The sequence below is a fragment of the Protopterus annectens genome, chromosome 4.part1 (genome assembly GCF_019279795.1).
Source record: "Protopterus annectens isolate FY-2018-M chromosome 4.part1, PAN1.0, whole genome shotgun sequence".
Taxonomy (NCBI): domain Eukaryota; kingdom Metazoa; phylum Chordata; order Ceratodontiformes; family Protopteridae; genus Protopterus; species Protopterus annectens.
Window position 1 is genome coordinate 460,233,312 of NC_056734.1, and position 22,384 is coordinate 460,255,695.

At 40.3% G+C, this 22,384-nt stretch overlaps 1 protein-coding gene across 1 annotated transcript in view; it reads right to left on the reverse strand.

The window, feature by feature from the left end:
- The window catches only part of LOC122800919 (probable cation-transporting ATPase 13A4), an 846,809-nt gene that overhangs the window by 385,014 nt on the left and 439,411 nt on the right, over window positions 1-22,384 (reverse strand). The window contains exon 15 of the mRNA XM_044070278.1: window positions 15,291-15,380. Within this exon, the coding sequence (XP_043926213.1) occupies window positions 15,291-15,380 (90 nt within the window). The remainder of the gene's footprint in view (window positions 1-15,290; window positions 15,381-22,384) is intronic.

A 22,384-nucleotide genomic window follows, 5' to 3' on the forward strand; every position in this document is an offset into this window, starting at 1 on the left:
ATATGCTTGATCATCACAAATAAAACACCATTGTGCTCTACACCTACAGCTTCCCCATCTTTGTCTAGAACTGACCATTAGGTCTTAACCCAAAATACCAATAAGTTCTACTATCGTTAGGGATTCTTCTAAGGCAAGCCTACTACACTTACGTAATCACCTGAAGTGGTTCAAGAGATATACCACTGTATTTGCAGAGAGCTTCTCTTCTAACTTCAGTGCCTGCATCAAGACATTGTTCCTGATCTGGCAGAAATGCAGCATCAAGTATAGAAACTAACCCCTTTGGGGAGATATAAACAAACTATATAATTAAAGAAAAAAGTATCCTTACCATTAGCAATAAATGAAAAAACTCACATTCCAAAACTGAACACAAGAAATTAAACAAAGAATTTAGAAACAAAAGGCAATCCATCAAAGCCTAGTATGAAGTAGAGTTGATACATAACAATATCACCAACTCATCCTCTGAGGACATAGCACAAATATTTGCAGCTGAATTTAGTACAGACACTCCCCCACCCCCACATGATGTCATGTCTACAGTCTACATTCCCATGAAAGCTCACTCCTGATCGCGATTTAAAGGTTCTCTTAGAGGTAAAACAAATACTAGCTCTGTATGGCCTGACAATGTGTTGGGAATCTTCCTTCTTGGTATGAAGCATTGCCACACTGACCCACTCCTAAATCTTTTCAAACTTAGTCCATCAGGAGTTTTTGTGCAAGTGGTAGAAACAACAGTTGTGGCTGCCATCCCCTGCACAACAGTGGTCTCACCACTGATCCTGGCAATTATATACCAACAAGCTATACTAGACTTATCCCACAGATAACTACACGCCTTATTATGGACCTCATAAATAAAGGTATTAGAGGGTTATACTCCCTTGTCCCAAGACAGTTTGGGACTATGAAGGGCAAATTCTGGTAATTAACTTTGAAAGTTACTGTGGCAATGGATAAAGACAAATCGGTACATACAAGATACCATGAGCAAGCCAAGGCCTTCAATACCACTCCATACTTGCATATTATATTTAAGATAATAAAATTAAATGCAAATTCTTATGTAACCTGCTGGATAGCAAATTGCCTCACAGATGGATCCCAACAAATTAGGGTTTATTTCTATTTACTTAGTTTTATGTATTTTATTTTTCCTTTATTGACTGGATTAGTCCCAGTAGATTAGTGACCTTTTATCAGGGCAGACCCGAGGAAGCACTTGCACTACTGGCTGAAATTTGGCCGGGACATCAGGGAATGCCCCATACTCTTGTTGATAGGTTTCATGGGATATTTTACATTCACTTGAGCTGTTGTCATCTCGAGAAGCTGGGACCTCAGTTTAACATCTCATCTGAAAGACAAAGTCAGGGGCACTCTCTACTAAAAGATGCATTAGTAGTGAGGTACTCCAGGATCTGTGCTGTGGCTCTTCCTATCTTTATTTGTTTTTTGATGTCCTAGCTGATGTCAAGGATCTTTGGTTGATCAAGTGTGCATATGAATGCAAAGTTGGAGTCATCATCAACTCCCAGAAGATTTCCATATCCTACAAGGAGATTTAACACATGCAAATAAATGATGACAGAACCATGGTTTAAATCCTGTTGCTAAAAGTGAAGTATTTTGCCTTCAGGGAGTATGAACATCTATGCATCTAGTCCATAAATGACACCACCCCTCAAAAAATCAATACAGTTATTAGGACCTGGGCACTTTCTTAGACAATGGGCTCTCATTCGACTACCATAAATCTGCAGTCGTTAGAAAGTCCTTCAACCTCGTCAAGCCAATCACCAAAGGTAAATATTTTAGGTGCAAGGATGTTATCATCACTAGATTACTACTTCCTTATTAGCTCCATAACAGAATATAATGTACTCTTCAGCATCTAACTGTTAAAGCACATGATCCAGCTTAAAAGATCCCAAGACTTCCTCACAAACAAAATCAAGAGCCTGAGTTCAATGACCAATGCAGGACAGCTTAAATCTCTATATTTTTTCCATATCATACAGACTCCGGCAGCATGAGCTCTGCCTAGACAACAAGGCCTCAAATGTCCATGCCCTTCATTTTCTTCTGCATATTCACAAAATCAGCAACACCACAATCACCAGCACAAGAAACGTAAATGTCCACTGCAACATGCACACTCTACTAGTGTGATAGATACATCTCCCAAACAATTTCCCTAAATGAGAACAGACTTCCCTTCAGAACAAAGTAGGTTTTTAATAATATTCAAAGTGTAGATACATGATTTAGTAAACATATATATATCCTACGTCTGGCCCTTATATCCCTCATGGATATATATAGTATGTAGTGGAAACTGTATTGGCTTGGCTACAACATAACTATCTGGGTAAACAGCCTTTAATAACCTATGAACCTATGAGAGATGAAATATTTTATACATGCATTGAGGAGCAAAGAAATATAAAATAAAGGAATAGCAATGTTTACTAAAATGAATGAGAGGTTGAAGAAAATTATATAAAAAAAACAGAACTAGTAAATTTTGTATTCTGAAAGACAGAGATGGGAGATTTGGCATATTCTACCAAGTGCTAAGTACTGGGGATAAGAGACCTTATTCAGTAAATAATTAAATAACTCTGGAAAATAAAAGAAAGAATGGGCTTAGGTAATTCAAAGTGATAGAATCCAAATGACAGCTTTGTTTTTTAGAAAAATAAAAATAGAGCAAAGAGGAAGGTGGGTAATATCACTAATCTTTTAAGAAGATATGGAATTATAAAAGACTTCTGAAGATATGGAATTATAAAAGACTTCTAAAGCTGTGAAAAAGATATATGTGGTTTCCCTTCATTAGACTGGAAGAAGACAGATGCAGAAAATGAGCATATTTTCTGACTTCACTTGTAGAAAAAAAAAACATTGAATCTCTGCAGAAGGGAATAATTTTTGAATATGTGGAAGCCTGTGTGCATAGTATACATGATAGCATGGATTGACTACAGGAGCTTAATGTCTGAGAAATGTAATGAAATTACATCTCTGGTAAGCATGGTAGTGGGTTAGAATGGTGCTCTAGATGTGGACTGCTTAGAGTTCTGCAGGCCATTTGTCAGAAAACCACACAAAATATTAATAAATCAGATTTTAAATGGGTAATATTATGTGTAAAGGACTGGCTTAGAAAGGGCACAGAGGGTAATAGTAAATGTACTCTAAAGCAAATGACTTGTCAATTGTGGACTGCCTCATGCATATATACAAGGGCAACAAATTTCAGGATTTGTATAAAAAACTTTTCAAAAGGTTGAGAAGAAAAGTAAACCTTTTTTACAATGACACAAAATATACAGCAGAAATTATATATAACAAGAAACAGGATAAAAAATGACTTGAGTTTAAAAGAATAGTCTAAAACATGATAGCTTACAAACAGAGCAAACTTGCAAAATGATGCACCTTGGAAATAGTAACGACAAACAGCGAGTACAAAAGTAGAGGGGAAGCAATAGCAAACCGAGGTTAAAAAATCACTTGGAAATTTTCTTATCAAATTATCTAAAACTAAGCATTCAATCTGTCCGAGCAGCAAGGAAGGCCTGAGGATGCTAGTACGCATACAAATATGCAATGTCTGCAAAAATGAAGAGCTATTATTTTAACTGATAGACAATTGGTAAGACATCATCTACAGTTTACTAACAGAAAACTGTTTTGTGTGGTGATATACACAAGATAGAAGCAATTCAGGGGAAGATTATAAACATGATGCTTAGCCTTCACCACAAATCATATAAAGAGAGAATAAAGATCTTGGCATATGATGTCAAGAAGAACAGATTTACAGGACTGTGATGGAAACATAAAAGTGCCTCCAAATACACATTGGAGACTAGGTTAAAAAAGGAGTTGTATTTACACATGACAACTCCATTTGAAGATAATTCTGAGAAAATAGTGTTGTTTAATTAGGATCTGTGACATATGAGGTCTGTGGACAAATGAGAAGACCTGATATGCTAAAAATCTACCAACAAAATCTATGTTTCAGTACTAGAATATGAATATTTTGGCTGGTTTAGTAACAAGACCAGCAGCCTTCTGGTTTGTTTGTTTTTTCGCCATCACATGAGTATGTAGAACATTATTGGTCACATATGCTGCTTAAAAATGTATTGGAACTTATTCTGTTTCAGTATCTGTACTGTTGCTGTCCTTTTTTATTAATGCTTGGTTGATGTATGGAAAGGGATATGTTTGTGATCATGCTTTTCCCATTGTAACAAAATAACTTCATCAGTAAATGTTACCACATGGGTACTTCTGCTGCTGTGAAGTAAACAGCTGCCATTGCTTGATAATTATGTTGTTACTGACTTTTTTATTTATTTACTTATATTTTTTACCAGGGTAGTACTGAGGATCACTAATAACCATTTGCAGGCACGACCCGAATGAATGAGCATATGCTTCTGGTGATAAAGGAAATAAGTTGGAAAAAAAGAAAACAATACCAGAAGAAGAAAAAAATATTTGCAGTACTTTTAAAGTTGTGAACAAAGGTACCATGCCCAAGTACTGAAAGATGCAGAAAGACGTATGAGAACTATATAGATAAATAAGCAGGTATATATATAAATATGTTTGTGTGTGTGTGTGTGTGTGTGTGTGTGTGTGTATATATATATATATATATATATATATACACACACACACACACACACACACACACACACACACACACACACACACACACGTGGTGAAGGTCAAGGTGGTTAATGTCAGGAGGAAGAGTTGTGCTCCATTAGTTGATATGCCCATTATGGGGACAGGAACATTTGACTTGTTCAGGGTGGGGAACAATCTCATTTCTAAAGTGGCTAAATTTGGAGTTTTCTTTGATGGAAAGAGAGATGGACTCTATGACTTCTCCATAACTGCACAGTTATATGTATTCTCTATGGTGAGCATAGCTTGAAGGGAGTGGAGCTTCTTGTTCAGATTCCTGGCATTGATGAGCAACACCTTTAGATTTCCTTGGGCAGATTTTGCTATGTTGGAACTTCTGTCAATTTGAGATTTCCTAATAAAGGTCCTATGGGGTAGGACAATGTTATAGCCAATATTTGAAAGCCTAGAGGAGGGCAGCTGCAGACCATCCTTGGGAAAGCAGTGGATTTGCTAACCATGTTATCCCACACTGACAAATATTAGATCCCCTAGAATGACACCAGAGACTAAGCCAATTATTAAACTTACTCATTTTTCTGTTCATATTGTGGCATCATGCTTGGAGAAGGTACAGGGCTACTCAGTGCTAGATTCATACCTGTCTGTGACACGTAGCCCAAAATCTCCATAATGTCTGTCTTTATATAGTCTAATAAGGTACATCTGTGGTCATTTACACCTACATGGACTATAACTGAATCCCACTGGTACCTGTGGTGCAATGACTTGATTTGGTGGGTCATGGCCTCTGATAGACAACTGACTGCAATTTTCTCCTTGTTCAACCTGATGAGTGGGACTTCAGTATGTCTTAAAATGGAGTCCCCTATGACAAGAGCCTTGGTCAGTGTATTGGCTTGACTTATGGGCTTGGTAGTTAAGGTTCCACTGGGTGTAGTTCTGAGTGCTGCATTAGGTGTTGTTGCTATTGAATGCTTTCGAGTTTGCTGAGGATGATTTTAGAAGATGGAATGTGTGGGAGGTCTTTGAGTTTTGGGAAGATTGCATTTAACTATCTCAGCATAAGTAAGTCTATGTGTGAGGTGTGTATTATTTATGGTGGATGTAGCATGTGAGTTCCTGAAAAATAACAGATTATTTTTGAGTGCTTGTAGGCAAGAATTTTGTATCCAGAGATTAACTGCGGTGGTGGTGCTGCGGTAGCATTGTCGCCTCACAGTAAGACGTTGCCCGTTCGATTCTCAGTTAGAGCATCTTCTGTGTAGCGACATGCGTGAATGGGCATTCCTTCATTGAAGGTTGTGCATTAGGCCCGGCAAGCCAGTACGTAAAAATCTACTGCCAATCATTAGAGGACTGGAGTTCTGCTGTGGCGACCCCTAACCGGGAAAAGCCGAAAGACACAAGATATTGTGTATACCCATTTCTCACATACTACATTTTTTCTTTGAGAATTAAATGGTTGCCAGTTAACATGAGACAATTGTTACATTGGGTCAAGATACCCATATCCACTGAACTGGCTGCAGAGAAATTGAGAAAGTGTCTGGAAGTGGAAATTTGCAGAGAGGATACGTAGGTTGTAAGATGAGTTTTTTTCATGGAGTTTGGCTGAGAGTGGGGCAAAGAAATGAAAGTCTTAGGCTGAAGAATCATACAAGTCTGACTCTGTTTTATTGAGAGCAATTTCTTTCTCATAAGAGTGAGGCAGTGGTATTCTTGTGGGAAGGGAGTATTTTGTGCATGACAATAACATAGCAGCACCCTTACAAGCAAGGACAAACACATTCTGATAACCATGAATTCACTCCACATATACACACACACACACACACACACACACACACACACACACACACCTTGTGGGAAGGGAGTATTTTGTGCATGACAATAACATAGCAGCACCCTTACAAGCAAGGACAAACACATTCTGATAACCATGAATTCACTCCACATATACACACACACACACACACACACACACACACACACACACACACACACACACACACACACACACACTTACACAGACTCCATATCCCCTACTTACCCCTACAGTGCACTACACAGGCAGACATGCACAAACACACACATATGCTCTTTCATCCACAAGCAAGCCTCCCACATATGCTCACACTCACAGAAAAACTCACTCCCCCCAATGCATGCTCCAGCACACACACACTCTCATTCACTCATCCACAAGCAAGCCTCCCACACTTGCTGACACTCACAGAAACACTCACCCACACCCCAATGCATGCTCCAACACACACACACAAAAATCTGTGCACATTCATACACATACATGCATGGACATATACATATTCCTTCAGCTTCATTCATGCCACTACAGACATGTACACACATCCATATGCACACACCCCTGACACACTGCCAACAACGCTGCTCCACTGCACTTACATTTACTGCAACTACTTCCTTTGGACAGAGTGGATCTCATTTCCCTCCAACAGTAAAGTTTTGCTTGGCCAAGCATTTCACTTGAATAGGCCAGCTATGTAACTCAAGATCCACTAACATTTCTGGGTAGGCTTAATATCAGAGCTTTGGCTGGCTAACATCTACCTGAAATCAGCTGGACGTATAAGTGAATTTAAGTACACTTTTATCTGCTCTTTTGCATATAGTAGTGTATTTAATTTATTTATTTGTGTTTTTCACCGAATATTAACTCAACTGAAGTTGTGGCTGTCTCTCTACAGAGTACTTTTTAAAATTTCTGTGTAGCCATTGATAGCAGTGGGGGTAGTTTCAGCTCATCACTGACATTCTGTCTTACCTTATATAAGTGGTACATTTTGAGTTATCTCTGCTTAATATCAGAGCTTTGGCGGCTAACATCTACCTGAAATCAGCTGGATGTATAATTGAATTTAAGTACACTTTTATCTGCTCCTTTACATATAGTACTGGATTTAATTTATTTATTTGTGTTTTTCACTGAATATTAACTCAACAGAAGTTGTCTCTCTACAGTTAGTTCCCCACCCACCCTCTTCTTGTTTTGGTGTTAATGTTGGTGGCTTTGAAATTGCCCGCCCCTCTTGTAGATTTGTATTTGGATACTCCTTCTGGGCCCATCTCATTTGCTTACTCAACTGAGTGCAGTGAGATCATATTCTGATTTCAGGCACTCTTACTGTTTACAAAGAGAGCATTTGGGAAGAACAACCCCTGTAGCCTCTTAATCCTGCTCTGTTCCCTCCCTAAAAAAAAAAAAAAAAATATATATATATATATATATATATATATATATATATATATATATATATATTTTTTTTTTTTTCAGCTGCTCTTACTGTGACTGTCTTAGTTGCTCTTCTGCGTGCTGTTATCTGTTCAGTCGCTCTTACTCTGCACTTATTATTGCTTGTTAGTAGCTTTCTAATTTACTGCCTTCTGCACTTGTTTTTTAGTCATTTGTTAATTTAATTGCATTTATTTGAACTGTATTTGCCGTAGTGTTGCTACACACTTTGGTGTGCTGGCCTGCACTACAATTTAAATTGTATTTACTGCTGTTTTAGCTGCTTTTCTGTAAGAAAAAAAAATTCTAAGCTTGTTTCCTGGCTTTCCTATAACTAGTCAAGTCCACATACAGACTTGCTGTATCCAGGACTGTTGGTAAGCTTCTGAGCTCCCAAAGACTTTTTGTGTTGGAGGGAAACCTTCTAGCTTATCAGTGGGAGTGGTAAGCACTAAGTAGCCTATCTAACATGGGAAGAATGGGTTTTGGCCCTGAAATTGTAGTTCATTGGCCGTTTGGGCAGTTTTTCCATCTCATTCTACTTTCTGGTTAAAAGCCCATTTTGCATTTGGTCCCTGCCTTTCCCATAACTAGTGTAGTCCAGGTACAGATTTGCTGTATCCAGGACTGTTGGTAAGCTTCTGAGCCCCCCCAAGCCCTTCTGTGTTGGAGAGAAGCCTTCTAGCTTATCAGTGGGAGTGGTAAGCACTAGGTAACCTATCTACCACAGGAGGAGTGGTTTCTGGCCCAGAAATTATAGTTTATTGGCTGTTTGGGAAGTTTTTCCATCTCTTTCAACCTTCTGATTTAAAAGTCTGTGTTTGCGCTTGTTTCCTGCCTTTCCTGTTACTAGTCTAGTCCAGGTACAGATTTGCTGTATCCAGGACTCTTTGTAAGCTTCTGAGCCCCCAAGCCCTTCCGTGTTGGAGGGAAGCCTTCTAGCTTATCAGTGGGAGTGGTAAGCATCAGGTAGCCTATCTACCACAAGAGGAGTGGTCCCTGGTCCAGAAATTGTAGCTATTGGCTGTTTGAGCAGTTTTTTCCATCTCTTTCAACTTTCTGGTTTGAAAGCCACACTTGTGCCTGTTTCCCACCTTTCTTATAACTAGCCTAGTCTGGTTACAGATTTGCTCTATCCAGGACTGTTTGTAAGCTTCTGAGCACCCCAAGCCTTTCTGTGTTGGAGGGAAGCCTTCTAGCTTATCAGTGGGAGTGGTAAGCACTAGGTAGCCTATCCTCCATGGGAAGAGTGAGCTTTGGCTCAGAAATTGTAGTTTATTTGACTGTTTGAGCAGTTTTCCATCTCTTTCAACTTGCTGGCTTAAAAGCCTACATTTGTACTTGTTCCCCACCTTTCCTATAACTAGTCTAGTCCAGGTACAGATTTGCTGTATCCAGGACTCTTTGTAAGCTTCTGAGCCCCTCAAGCCTTTCTGTGTTGGAGGGAAGCCTTCTAGCTTATTAGTGGGAGTGGTAAGCATCAGGTAGCCTATCTACCACAAGAGGAGTGGTTCCTAGCCCAGAAATTGTAGCTATTGGAGTTTGGGCAGTTTTTTTACATCTCTTTCAACATTCTGATTTAAAAGCCGCACTTGCGCTTGTTTCCCACCTTTCCTGTAACTAGCCTAGTCCAGATACAGAGTTGCTGTATCCAAGACTGTTGGTAAGCTTCTGAGCCCCACAAGCCTTTCTGTGTTGGAAGAAAGCCTTCTAGCTTATCAGTGGGAGTGGTAAGCACTAGGTAGCCTGTCTACTATGAGAGGAGAGGTTCTTAGCCCAGAAATTGTAATTTATTGACCATTTGGACAGTCTGTCCGTCTCTTTCAACTTTCTGGTTTAAAAGACAACATCTGCGCTTGTTTCTCATCTTTCCTGTAACTAGCCTACTGGGTAGCACTAGAAAGCTTTAAACTGATACAAGCCTTGTAACTTAGAAGAGAGACTTTGGAGTGATTAAGTATCAGTTTTCTGTATTTTCTTGCTGTACTTCACTGTTTTCCACCTAAATGCAGATTTTCCAGCGTTTATTGTGATTTAAAAGCTTGTTTATTTCACATATTGTACTTATTTGACTGCTTGACATTTAAAAAGTTGTTTTTGTTTAAATATTTATTTAACTGTTGTAGACTACACACTAAAGTGTGATAGCCTTTTCTGATCATTTGTAGTCATTTAAAGCTGTTTTAAGTGTATTTTTTATTGTTTTCGCCTTATCTTTTCAAAAAAACCAAAAAAAATTCCTTGTTTCCTGCCTTTCGAAGCTAGTATAGTCCAGTTTTCAGGCAAGTGCTGAATTCAGGGCTGTGATACTAGCTTCTGAGTTGCCCATAACTTACTTGGATAGAAGGAAGTTTCTCTGTTCACCTGTAAGAGAGGGGAGCTTTGAGCAACCTATCTGTCCCTGGAGGAGTGGTTCCACCTCAGAAGTTAATAGTTTATTGGCCATTTTGGGCTAATTTCTCTCTCTCGCTCATTTCCCTACTATAAAAACCGTATTTGCACGGTTTAGTGCACCAGGCAGAGCCAGTTAGCTACGGTTAAATTATTCCTGGCTCCACTAAGTCTCCTCTTCAGTTTCTCCCTTGAAACTAGTCTAACTTTTGACCTAAGCACTCAAAAAGCATCTTACAGCCCAGCACTTGCTCAGACCTAATTAGCAAGCACTAATATACCTTGACACTGATTGCCCAGCAGGGCAAGGCTCTTTATTCACCCCTCACCAACCAAGCGACTAAGCAGCTCACCCTACTATTCAGGCATGACCAAAGGGCAACTTCAGGTGCACTCTCCAGTCCAGCTGGTGAATCTGGGTATCCTGAGGCAATGTTACAACTGCCTCTTGTACCCAGACAACCCTCTCCTCCTACCACAAAACACTAACATATGCAAGAGATGCAATTCTACAGCCAGACTGGAAGCTAAGCTGTCTCCACCCAAGACTGGAACAGACAGTCAAGAGGAGAAGGTTAACACTTGCACCACACCTCCAGCCGCACAAAGACCTACTAAAACAGCACTGGCAAAAAAAATACACATAAATACACAAAATCATACTCGGAGGCTCTAAATAAAAACCTGCAAAAGCATCAGAGACCTCCAAAGCAGACACCCAAACAACCTGCACTTCCCGTCACAAACCAGACAACACATAAAACACAAAATCAGTGTGCCACACAATCACAGCCCTTAAGGCGAAATAACATACCTAACACACTAGTAATAGGTGACTCTATAGTCAGGCACACTGATGTCCCACTCACTAGGCTGGACAAGCAGAAAGTTACTGTTAGCTGCCTGTCAGGGGCCAGAATCCACCACATAACACAAGCACTCAGGTCACTCCAGAACAAGTACAAATATGACTCTGTCATTGTTCATGTTGGTGTGAATGACCTGAGACGTATCTCCCTGGACTACATGAAAAGAGACATGGAAGAGCTCTTTGATCATGCAGCCCAGGCTGGTATGACCCTGAGTAGCATCCTCCCCTCACCAAGAATGATACCTCAGTATAAAGAAAAAATGATCAATTTTAACAATTGGTTAAGCTTCTGGTGTCATTCAATGGGGATCCAGTGTCTGTCAGACTGGGATGACATGCTTGACAAGCCGCGTTGCTTCACAAGAGATGGCTTGCACTTGTCACCCCTAGGCTTTCGAATATTGGCCAAGGCTCTTGCTGCCCCCATAGTGCCTTTTTTAGGAAAGGCTCAAAAGTCAAACCCACCTCCATAAACAGCGCAATTAACAAAAAAATGAGTGTTATGCTACTCAAGGCCAGGAGTTTAAATGTCAAAATGCATGCACTCGAAGCACTCCTTAGTATGGAGAACATAGACATCTGTGCAGTAACTGAAACTTGATTCAAGGCTCCAGAGAGCACCCCAACACTACCGGGCTACAACTCATACCACACATTTCGGCCATGGAACACGGACCGAAACACAAAAGGAGGGGGTGTATCCATATTCATCAAGGATACCTACACCTCCAGGTTAGTGGCGCAGCATGACACTCTGAGATCATCCATGTGCAACTAACATCTGCAATGCAAATTGTGGCCTGCTACAGATCACCCTCCATGACCCAGGACCACCACTCCACCTTTCTGGAGACACTGTAAAACATGATGGTCCTACTGAACACCCTGATATTGGGCGATTTCAATTACCCTACCATTCACTGGGAAAACAACTCGAGTACAAATTCCCAGGCCCAGCGCTTCCTGGAATTCATCAACTCAAACACCCTGGATCAGCTGGTAAACTCCCCTACCAGAGGTGAAAACATATTGGACCTGGTCATCACCAACATGAGTGACAGGTGTTCCCCACCGGAGGTCAACCCGTCATTGGTTAGATCAGACCATAAACTAATCACTCTGGATGTCCACACCCCACCATCACCCCCAACTAAGGAAACCACAGTAAAAAACTTTTCTAAAGCAAACTTCACCTTACTTAAGACAGAGGTGGTAAGTTTCACAGCCCCCACGCTAAAGGATAACGCTGCCCAAGATGCAGAAACCTTTACAAATGCACTCTATGAGCACCTACTAGGATGCAAGGATCATGCCATCCCTAGCAAAACCAAGACTCACTTCTCTAAGAGAAGGAAACCAGTTTGGTGGACCCCTGCAATAAACAGGCTATACAATAGAAGGAGGAAACTAGTTCAGAAAAAAAGCAAATCCCAAGAAGGAAAGACAACCCTGATCAGTATCAGTAGGAAACTAAGGTCCCTCATGAAATCATCCAAGGCTAACTTCGAAAGAAAAATAGCCAAGGATTCAAAAGATAACCACAAAGCCTTCTTTACCTATGTTAAGAATCTAAGTGGCAACTCGCAGATATGCACTGAACTAGTGCAAAATAGCACAAAATATAGTGAACCTACTGATATTGCCAACATCCTGGTAAATAGATTCAGTGCAAACTTCACCCCCCTCTCACCTCCAAAAGGGCCCACAACAATACTGGAAAAGTGTAGTGTCCCAAAAATCACAGATGCACAGGTGAAAATAGCCCTTTCAAAAGCCAAAAACACAGAATCAATGGGACCAGATGGTGTCCCAGGCTACGTCTTGCATGAACTACAGAACGAACTAACCCCCCCACCTAAACACGCTGCTCAACTTCAGCCTCTCCACAGGCTATGTGTCCACAGAATGGCGCACAGCAATGGTTATTCCTCTCCACAAAGGAGGGGCCACAACCGACCCAGGTAACTATCGCCCCATAAGCCTGACTAGCCTGGTCTGCAAGGCTATGGAGCGCATCATCATGAAACTTATTAACAAAGACATTGGGAACCGCCAAAGACTTGACCCGACCCAGTTTGGCTTTGTTAAGAGCAGATCATGCCTACTAAACCTGGTTGACTTCTTCAAGACAGTCACCAAGGTCATAGACGAGGGGAAGGTGGTTCAGACAGCCTACCTTGACCTCGTCAAGGCTTTCGACACCATTCCCGACTTGGGTATTACAGAAAAACTCACCAGCCTGAACATAAACCCCTATGTCATGAGATGGGTTGCCAAATGGCTTACAGACAGAACTCACATGGTAAGAACAGTGGGTTCCAGGTCCGACTCTAAACCAGTCACAAGTGGTGTCCCACAAGGTTCGGTCCTGGGACCCCTACTGTTTGGCATATACTTCTCAGAAGTACAGGCAAACACAGGAGGACTATGGCTAACCAAGTTTGCCGATGACTGCAAACTGGGAGCCATATTTGACTCTCTGGCTGACACAGACATCCTCCAAAAGGGCCTTACTGAAATGGACACCTGGTGTCAAAGTCATGGTCTCAAGTTAAATGCCAAAAAATAAATAGTCATCCCAGTTGGGAAAAACAAAACACCCACGAGTTACCACATAGGTGGCAGCCCCCTTAATACAGAAGATGTAATAATAGATCTGGGGACCCAGGTAGATAGTAATCTCTCCTTTGACAATCATATTGCCAAAGTAGTTAGGAAATCCTTCTATGTGTCCCATCTAATTACTAAAAGGTTCACCAGCTCCTCTTCTCATTAACTTGGTCTACTGGCCACACTTTAGCCTCCCGCAGTCCTTGCACAACAGGTCAACAAATGTAAAATAAATAAAATAAAATAAAAATCTAGAAATAAAGAGGTTATAGTGCCCCTCTACTTGTCACTCATTAGACCCATCATAGAGTACAATGACCCATTTGGGATGTACCTCACAAGACACTTCCAACAGCTGGAAAGACCACAAAAGTACCTCACCAAGAGGATTACTGGCCTCAAACATATGTCCTATGCAGCCCGACTGGAAAAACTCCGGCTGTACTCAGTGGCATATCGCTTACTCAGAGGTGATCTCTGCCTGACTTACAAAGCTATGTCCAACTCAGAATTGATGGACATACTCCACCTAAAGAAATCCAAGTCACTGCGAGCTACGTGCTCTAGTGAGCTAAACCTCGCCACAACAATAAATAGAACATGCTGGAGGGATAGATTCTTGTCACAGAGACTCCCCATGCTATTGAACAAAATTCCTAAATACATTAGGCAGAGCCCCTCACTAAGACTCTTCAAGAGAAGCCTCAACGAGTGGATGGGTAACAGAAAATACACTCCTGGGATCACTTCATTGGCTCTGCTTGACAGAGGATTAGTTAGTTAATCAATGGAGCGGCGAAAGCCGACACACTCTGGCTAGGCTTATAAATGCCCTCGGGCAGATAGCCTAGTACCTACCTATGAACCTAAGTACACATGCTAACTAGCATTACCTTTTCCCCTTGGACTGCTGTATTAGCATGCAGCTTTGCCTGCAAGACCACTGCTCTAACTACAGTCCCCTGAGGAGGAAACTGCAGTGATAGAGCATGTTTGAATTAGAAAGGCTTAACATGATGGGGAAACTTTCTGAGTTAACTCTTCTGCATGGCGGTAAGCATTTCTGAATCCTCCCTTGTTTAAGCCAGATCAGGCTGAAAGGATATTATCAAATCTGTCTGTTGTTCAGTCAAGTGCAAAAAGAGGAAGATAAATAATTATAGTACCTATGAGTCCTTACTTAGCGAAGCTTGCACCAAAATAAACACCTACAATAAATAAAGAGTACTTAGCCTGCAATATCTTCTGGAATGTTACGTTTCTGAACTATGTGTATGTAATGCAAACCATGACTAAAGACTTAATAAGTTGGTTTTCTTTAGGATTTATAGCATTTTGCTTGTATTCAGAAGTGAGTTGAGATGTGAAAAAAGTAAGTCTAAGCAAACACTTGATGTGAAGTGACTATGACATAACAAATCAAACGGTTTTATTAGTAGTTTAATTAAAGCATGTTTTTACCTGACTGCTTCCAGGTCTTGGTTTAACAATAATATTCTGTGTTGTACCTTCTGCACGGTAGGTTTTTGTGTAGGATTTTTCCATTAATTCCTTTTAATAGGAAAACAAATCAAAATTTAAATGGTAACTCAAACAAAGAATGTCCATGTATTTAACCTAACCAATGCTGTTATTTTATTATCAGTGTTAATACAACTCAACAAATTTAGGTCAAAACATATTTTCACAATACTCATCACCCTGGCAGTGCACTTTCACTTTTATACTTTTATTTTCAGCATTATAATTCTTGATACTGTGATAAGAAATACTCCTTATCATGTAGCAACTTTCTCAGTGAAGCAGAGATATGTATTTTCAGATAGGACTGCAGAGCTTATATTCATCACACAGTGGTTTCTTCAGCAAAGACTTTCTGCCACCAGCTCCTCTTCTCATTAACTTGGTCTACTGGCCCCACTTTAGCCTCCCCCAGTCCTTGCACAAGCCATATCCAGGGCTGGTAAGGAGGTCAAGCATACTGCTGCAGCATCATACTGCTGGTGGTGAGCCTGCCATAACTGCAGCACCTCATGGTACCCTTGTGAGGTGCATGAGCAGCATTCAGACAAAGCAGCACTCCACTTTCAACATGGAGCTCACCATCCTCTTCGTGTTGCTGTAGCACTGAGCTGGGTTACCTCCCTTCACCTAAGGATGGGCAAGCTGACATCAGCAGCTCACTGTTGTCCTCACCCACCTGGTCCCTCCAGAGCCTGTGCACCTAGTCAGACTTGAATTGCATGAGGGCAGTCATGGCTTTATCACTTTCTGTCTTGCAGCCAGGGCTGTTTACAGCAAAGCAGAGCATAACGAAAACAAAATCATTCAGTCATGAGTGCTTCGATGGTTTAAATATATTCCTATTTTCATTAAGATTCCCACAGGGCATAAATTTGACTTTACCTTTTTGTTTAAAAAGCCTAGACAGTTGAGGCTAACAAATCTGCTTCTTGGTTTTCCCCAGATACTCAGCAGTAGCAGTCAGCCTTTTTTATTTTACAGCACACTTACTTACTCTGACTTCTTAGTCTCTTTCTTATAAATTAACATTCTTCTGCAATGATAGGGCTCTTCTTTATGTAACCCACTACCTTCTCAGTTACAGGAACTGCAGTGCTTCTGGTTACAGCTTTCATCACCTCCAGACCTCACAACAAACTCTTCTTTTCAGCGTCTGCACAACACACCGTGGACAGCCAATCAACTGATGAAATGTGATTCCTATGAAAGTCAGTTTGGTGGAGAAATTATGCTAAAACAACTTTCACTGAGAGTGGAGTTTTTTCTCTTTTTCATTGGTGTGTGATATCAGACTAGAGCTACACACCTGCTATTTGGTATATTTCTAAAGGTATAAATGTGTAGGGGTTTTTTCCCAGACATGGGGGTACAGGGTGTAAGCCTCCCTTACAAGAATGTTCTCTGAGGTTTAGAAAAACTTGTTTCAGCATAAGTTTTTCACCAAACTGATGTTTGTAGGGTTTATTGACATATTTCCTTCAGCCAGTGGGAGCACCTAGACAATGTTTGGCCCCAGATCCCAGGCTCTAGTCTATTTCTGTTTTCTTCTTGACTCATTAATATAGGAAAATCTGGTAGTATGGCTTACATTTTGATAGGTCTGCCAGCTAGGGCTCCTCCTTCACTCAGAACAACAGTATGATTTAGAGTTGGTGTAGGACCCATAGGTGAACAGTATAACCACAAGATATTACATTTTTGCCTCAAAATTCTGATATGAATAGCCCAAACTGAGTCTGATCTGCTTCTTCAAAGTCAAGATCCATCAATTTACTGTTTTAGGTGTCACCATATCTTGAGGAGAAATGCCCCTAATAACTCACATTAAGACCAGGTACCTGGAAAGATATCTCCGTAAAAGATTTTGCAAAGAAATATAGGCCAATAAACAGAAATAAATATGAGGAGACTGGAATTAAGTGGGCTTTTTATGAAAATTAACAATCCTTCTGTATTAAAGTTTTACAATATTATTAATTCAAATCCAAAACTGATTATTTTTTCTGCATCTGTCTGTTATCATGCTCTGTCAAGCAAAGCATAATGGGAATTAATATATACATCTACAAGGAAACACATATTTCACTTTTAATTTACTTTTAAGTGTGGCTTGGGTCTACTTTAACTGCTTGAATCCCAGATTTTTGTAGATCAAAGTTTTGCACAGGGATCATGTGTCAGGCAGTTCATATCGGTTACAACTTGTACTCATAATCAAATGCATGTTCGAGAAAAGTGCAGCAGCCACGGTAAGAGGGTGTATCTGTTGCTGGGATACACAGCCACGTTCGAGCAGGCTAAGATGTACAAGGAAGTAGGAGGGAATGAAAATTTAGTGGTTAGGTTTAAGAGTGACTGCATTTAGGGATTATGATTAAGGAGTAGGTTTGGGATTGTGGTGAGAGAGTAAGTGGAAGTTTTATGGTTAGGAAGTGAATGGAGAATTTAGGGTGAGGGATCAATCAAGAAATTTAGTGTTAGGATGGGATTATTGCATATTATTCTGCCTTGAAGCATGAACTGATTGCAAATAGCCACCATATTGTTTTCTCTTGCTGAACGGGTCCATTTAGTGAGCATCAGCAAAGAAAAAAAAAACAGAAATTAAATAAAATAAAAAAAGTAACTGCAATAAGCAGTTACAAGGAACTTCAGTTGTTTTTCCTCCCTCTCTCTCCATGGAGCTTAAAAACATTTAGCAAGGGTGGGAAAAGAAATAAAACAAAACAAATGTGTTAGCTACATTAGAGGGATGTGTGTGAGTATAAGAGAAAGACAGAGACAAAGCTTGTGTGTATGTGTGAGTGTTTGAGTGAGAGAGAAGAGTGTGTGTGTATATATATGTGTATGTGAGTAACAGAGTGAGAGAGACAGACAAAGTGTGTGTGTGTGTGTGTGTGTGTGTGTGTGTGTGTGTGTGTGTGTGTGTGTGTGTGTGTGTGTGTGTGTGTGTGTGTGTGTGTGTGTGTGTGTGTGTGTGTGTGTGTGTGTGTGTGTGTGTGTGTGTGTGTGTGTGTGTGTGTGTGTGTGTGTGTGTGTGTGTGTGTGTGTGTGCCTGTGTATCTGTGAGAGACAGGAAAAGTGAGACTGTACATCTCAACTTGTTTGCTGAAGAATTCTGGATAAATTCAACAATAATGCCCAACAGAGTCAAATTACTCTAATTCATTTAAGAAGCTGAGCGAGCAAGAGGTTCTGCATCAACATGCTTCTTCTGAACAATAAGAAGTATGAGAAATCATATGTTTTATGGCACAGAGAGGAAATAAAAATCAAAATCATGGGCATTCTACAGAATAAAGAACAATGGAGACGGATGTTCTAAAAAACTTGGGTCACTATATAGAATGGACATGATTCCAGTTGGACTATCCCGGTCAACAAATGTAAAATAAAAATAAATAAATAATAAGCCTTTTTAACCCCTCCAGCTAAAATCGTCATAGCCCGCTCTCACCTACTCTCAACACTTCTATATGCTTCCCCCCTTCTCTCTAATCTAAACAAGTCTGTACTTAACAGACTGTCAACATGTTACAATCACATTATCAGGTTTGCCACAGGTCTGCCTTTTAGAACACACCAGTACATCGACCTTAAACAACTTGAGTGGCTAGAACTTCCCAGTCTTATCTTATCCAATTTAACCTTCTAATTGTGTCCAAGAAAATCCTCCATAACCGAGATAATACAGCAGCTCCTAAGAATATTATCACCCCCATAATAATCCGAGACTGCTTCGCTCCTCAAACAAACTACTAATTCAAACTATCAAAACTAACAATGTAGCCGGTGACTCCCTCTTTGCAAACTCTGTTGATAGAGTTTGGAACCTACTCCCAGCTGATATTACATTGCTCTTCTCCCTAACCCAATTTAAAACCAGACTTAAACTACATCTGGGTCTAAACTGACTTTGGCACTGTAACAAGCCTGGTTAACTCATATTTTAAATGTTAATTACTAGTCAATTTACTGTAAAATTTTCCCCTGACTGTAACCTGGGGGAAACTCTAACCTTTGAACTTGCTTTTACATTCTTTGTACATATCAAATCTGTAAATTTCTTCATTGTTTTAATGTTATTGTTTGTTTTGGAGCTTTTCTCCCCGGGCCTCCACTGAAAATGGACATGATTCCAGTTGGACTATCCTGGTCAACAAATGTAAAATAAAAATAAATAAAATAAAACAAAATGTTAGGGAGAAGATGCATCCCTTTGCACTTCATGCATTTTTCATTCATTTGATCACAATGAGACATCTGAGGAGTAGACAATCAATAAAGTGGTAGTAACTGCTTGACCTGTGTGTGTGTATGTGTGTTTCTGTGTATAATTCCATGTGTGACATGCATCTGTCTGTGCTTCTGCATGTATGTTTGTGTATGAGGTTCTCCATATGTGTCTAAGGAAATGTCTCTCTTTGTCCCCACATCTGTTACCGTGTGAATATATGAAACTCAGTGTTACAACTTGTGTAATAGATTACAGTTTTTCCATCAGTTTTGGAATAATCTTCTGTTAAATGTAAAATGTAGTGATACACTCCCTTCCTTTAAAGCAAACGTGGATGATTGGATGGGTACCTGTAAATACCTCCCAGACCTGGCTTTTTTGTCATCATGGAGACAGGAAATGTCCTATGAGGGTGGGTATTGGCAAAGTGATTATGTACACGGACTGAACCTGCTTTGAATCTACAAGTCATGCTGGGTTAGAGCAGTGATTTTCTTCATTTCCCATGCACTGAGTTGAGCTTGGTGACTCTATATTCCTTTTATGATCTATGTTTATATTCTGTACAGGTGAACTACATTTGCTTTACTTCATTTACAGTTGTGTAGGCCATGTCACAGAACTAGTATGTTACTAGTACTATGTGGGCATCTTACAGTTCCATCCATGTTCTGGAATGTATACTGTTTGCTTCCATAACTGCCTCTATCTTCAGTTTTCTAAACTACCTTACAGTTTTCCCTATTCCTTAAACTTATTACTCTCCCTGGATTGACTTATCCATCCAGAAGGCACTGTTGTTTCCCATCATGTCTTTTTTTCTTTATTTCTTTTAAAATACAACAAGAATGTTTGCTTAATATTGATGATGGGTCTTGGTTCCCTTTCTTGTTAATCTGTGCTTATTTATTCTTTTGGAGACAATGAAATGATCAGTAAAACCATTTCAGACACGATTAGGGAAAATATAAAAAAAAATAAAAATGACGCATATTAGTTTCAGTTTACAAAGCAAATAGAAAAAAATTGATTCATCTCCAAAGTAGCTTACTATGTAATAGTTATGCATCATATCAGATGAACTATGAGGAAGTGTTCTGCAGTGGGTATTTGTTTAGATTTCCTCGACTTCTCTATCCAGTTTGGAAACATTTTCTCTAGTCCTTGCAGTTGGGAGCATATATACCCTTTTAGTCTAAGATGTGTGGCTCATACATCTCGTTGTCTGACCCCTCCACGTACACCTAGCAAGGACAACTTGTACTAAAGGAAACAGTGGCAAGGTCTGCTGTGGGAGTGATGGATAAATTTAAGGTGGAAGTGGGATTACATCAAGGATCAGCTCTGAGCCCTTTCTTATTTGCAATGGTGATGGACAGGTTGACAGACAAGATCAGACAGGAGTCCCTGTGGACTATGATGTTTGCAGATGACATTGTGATCTGTAGTGAGAGTAGGGAACAGGTGGAGGAGACCATGGAGAGGTGGAGATATGCTCTAGAGAGAAGAGGAATGAAGGTCAGCAGGAATAAGACAGAATATATGTGTGTGAATGAGAGGAAGGCTAGTGGAATGGTGAGGATGCAGGGAGTAGAGGTGGCAAAGGTGGATGAGTTTAAATACTTGGGATCAACAGTTCAGAGTAATGGTGAGTGTGGAAGAGAGGTGAAGAAGAGACTACAGGCAGGATGGAGTGGGTGGAGAAGAGTGTCAGGAGTGATTTGTGACAGACGAGTACCAGTAAGAGTGAAAGGGAAGGTCTACAAGAGGGTAGTGAGACCAGCTATGTTATATGAGTTGGAGACAGTGGCATTGACAAAAGGCGGGAGTCAGAGCTGGACATGGCAGAGTTAAAGATGTTAAGATTTACACTGGGTGTGATGAGGGTGGACAGGATTAGGAATAAGTATATTAGAAGGTCAGCCCAAGTTAGAAAGTTTGGAGATAAAGCCAGAGAGGCAAGATTACATTGGTTTGGACATGAGCTAAGGAGGGATGCAGAGTATATTGGGAAAAAGATGCTAAGAATGAAGCTGCCAGGTAACAGGAAAAGAGGAAGGCCTAAGATAAGGTTTATGGATGTGGTGAGAGAGGACATGCAAGTGCTTGGTGAGACAGAGCAAGATGCAGAGGACAGGAAGAAATGGAAACAGATGATTCGCTGTGGCGACCCCTAATGGGAGCAGCCAAAAGGAGAAGAAGATTGTCAGAGAGCTGTGGTGTGTCCATGTGTGTGTGTGTGTGTGTGTGTGTGTGTGTGTGTGTGTGTGTGTGTGTGTGTGCATGTGCGTGTGTGTGTGGTTGGGGTAGACAACTATGCCCAAAAATTCCAGTAACAGCATTTTGGCTGCTAATGTTCCTGAAAAACACTGGCTTGCTGGGGGGTTCCTTCCTGACATGATTTTGTTTTAAAGTCATTCTTTTAACCTTCTTAATGTAATTGTATGGGGGCATAGAGCATGGAGTACACCTAGGTGAGAAGGACTTTTATTGTGGTACTTCCATGCCACGTTCCTAGCTAATGTGTGAAGCTGGTCATTTGCCAGTGTACTGCAGGGTCTAGATTCATAGAGGTGTACTGGTTGACAGGGAACACTAAAATATTTTTGCTTCCAAGAGAGAAATTAAACTAGTATGAAATCACAGGGAATATCTTCTTAATAAGAGAAAATCTGTCAACTCCAAATAAGGTCATTAATTTTAAGCATCAGATAAACCATTTAAGCTCAGACAGTTGCATTAATGCATTTATTTTTGTGCTACCTTAAAAGAACCAGCCAGCTGCAGAGTTCCT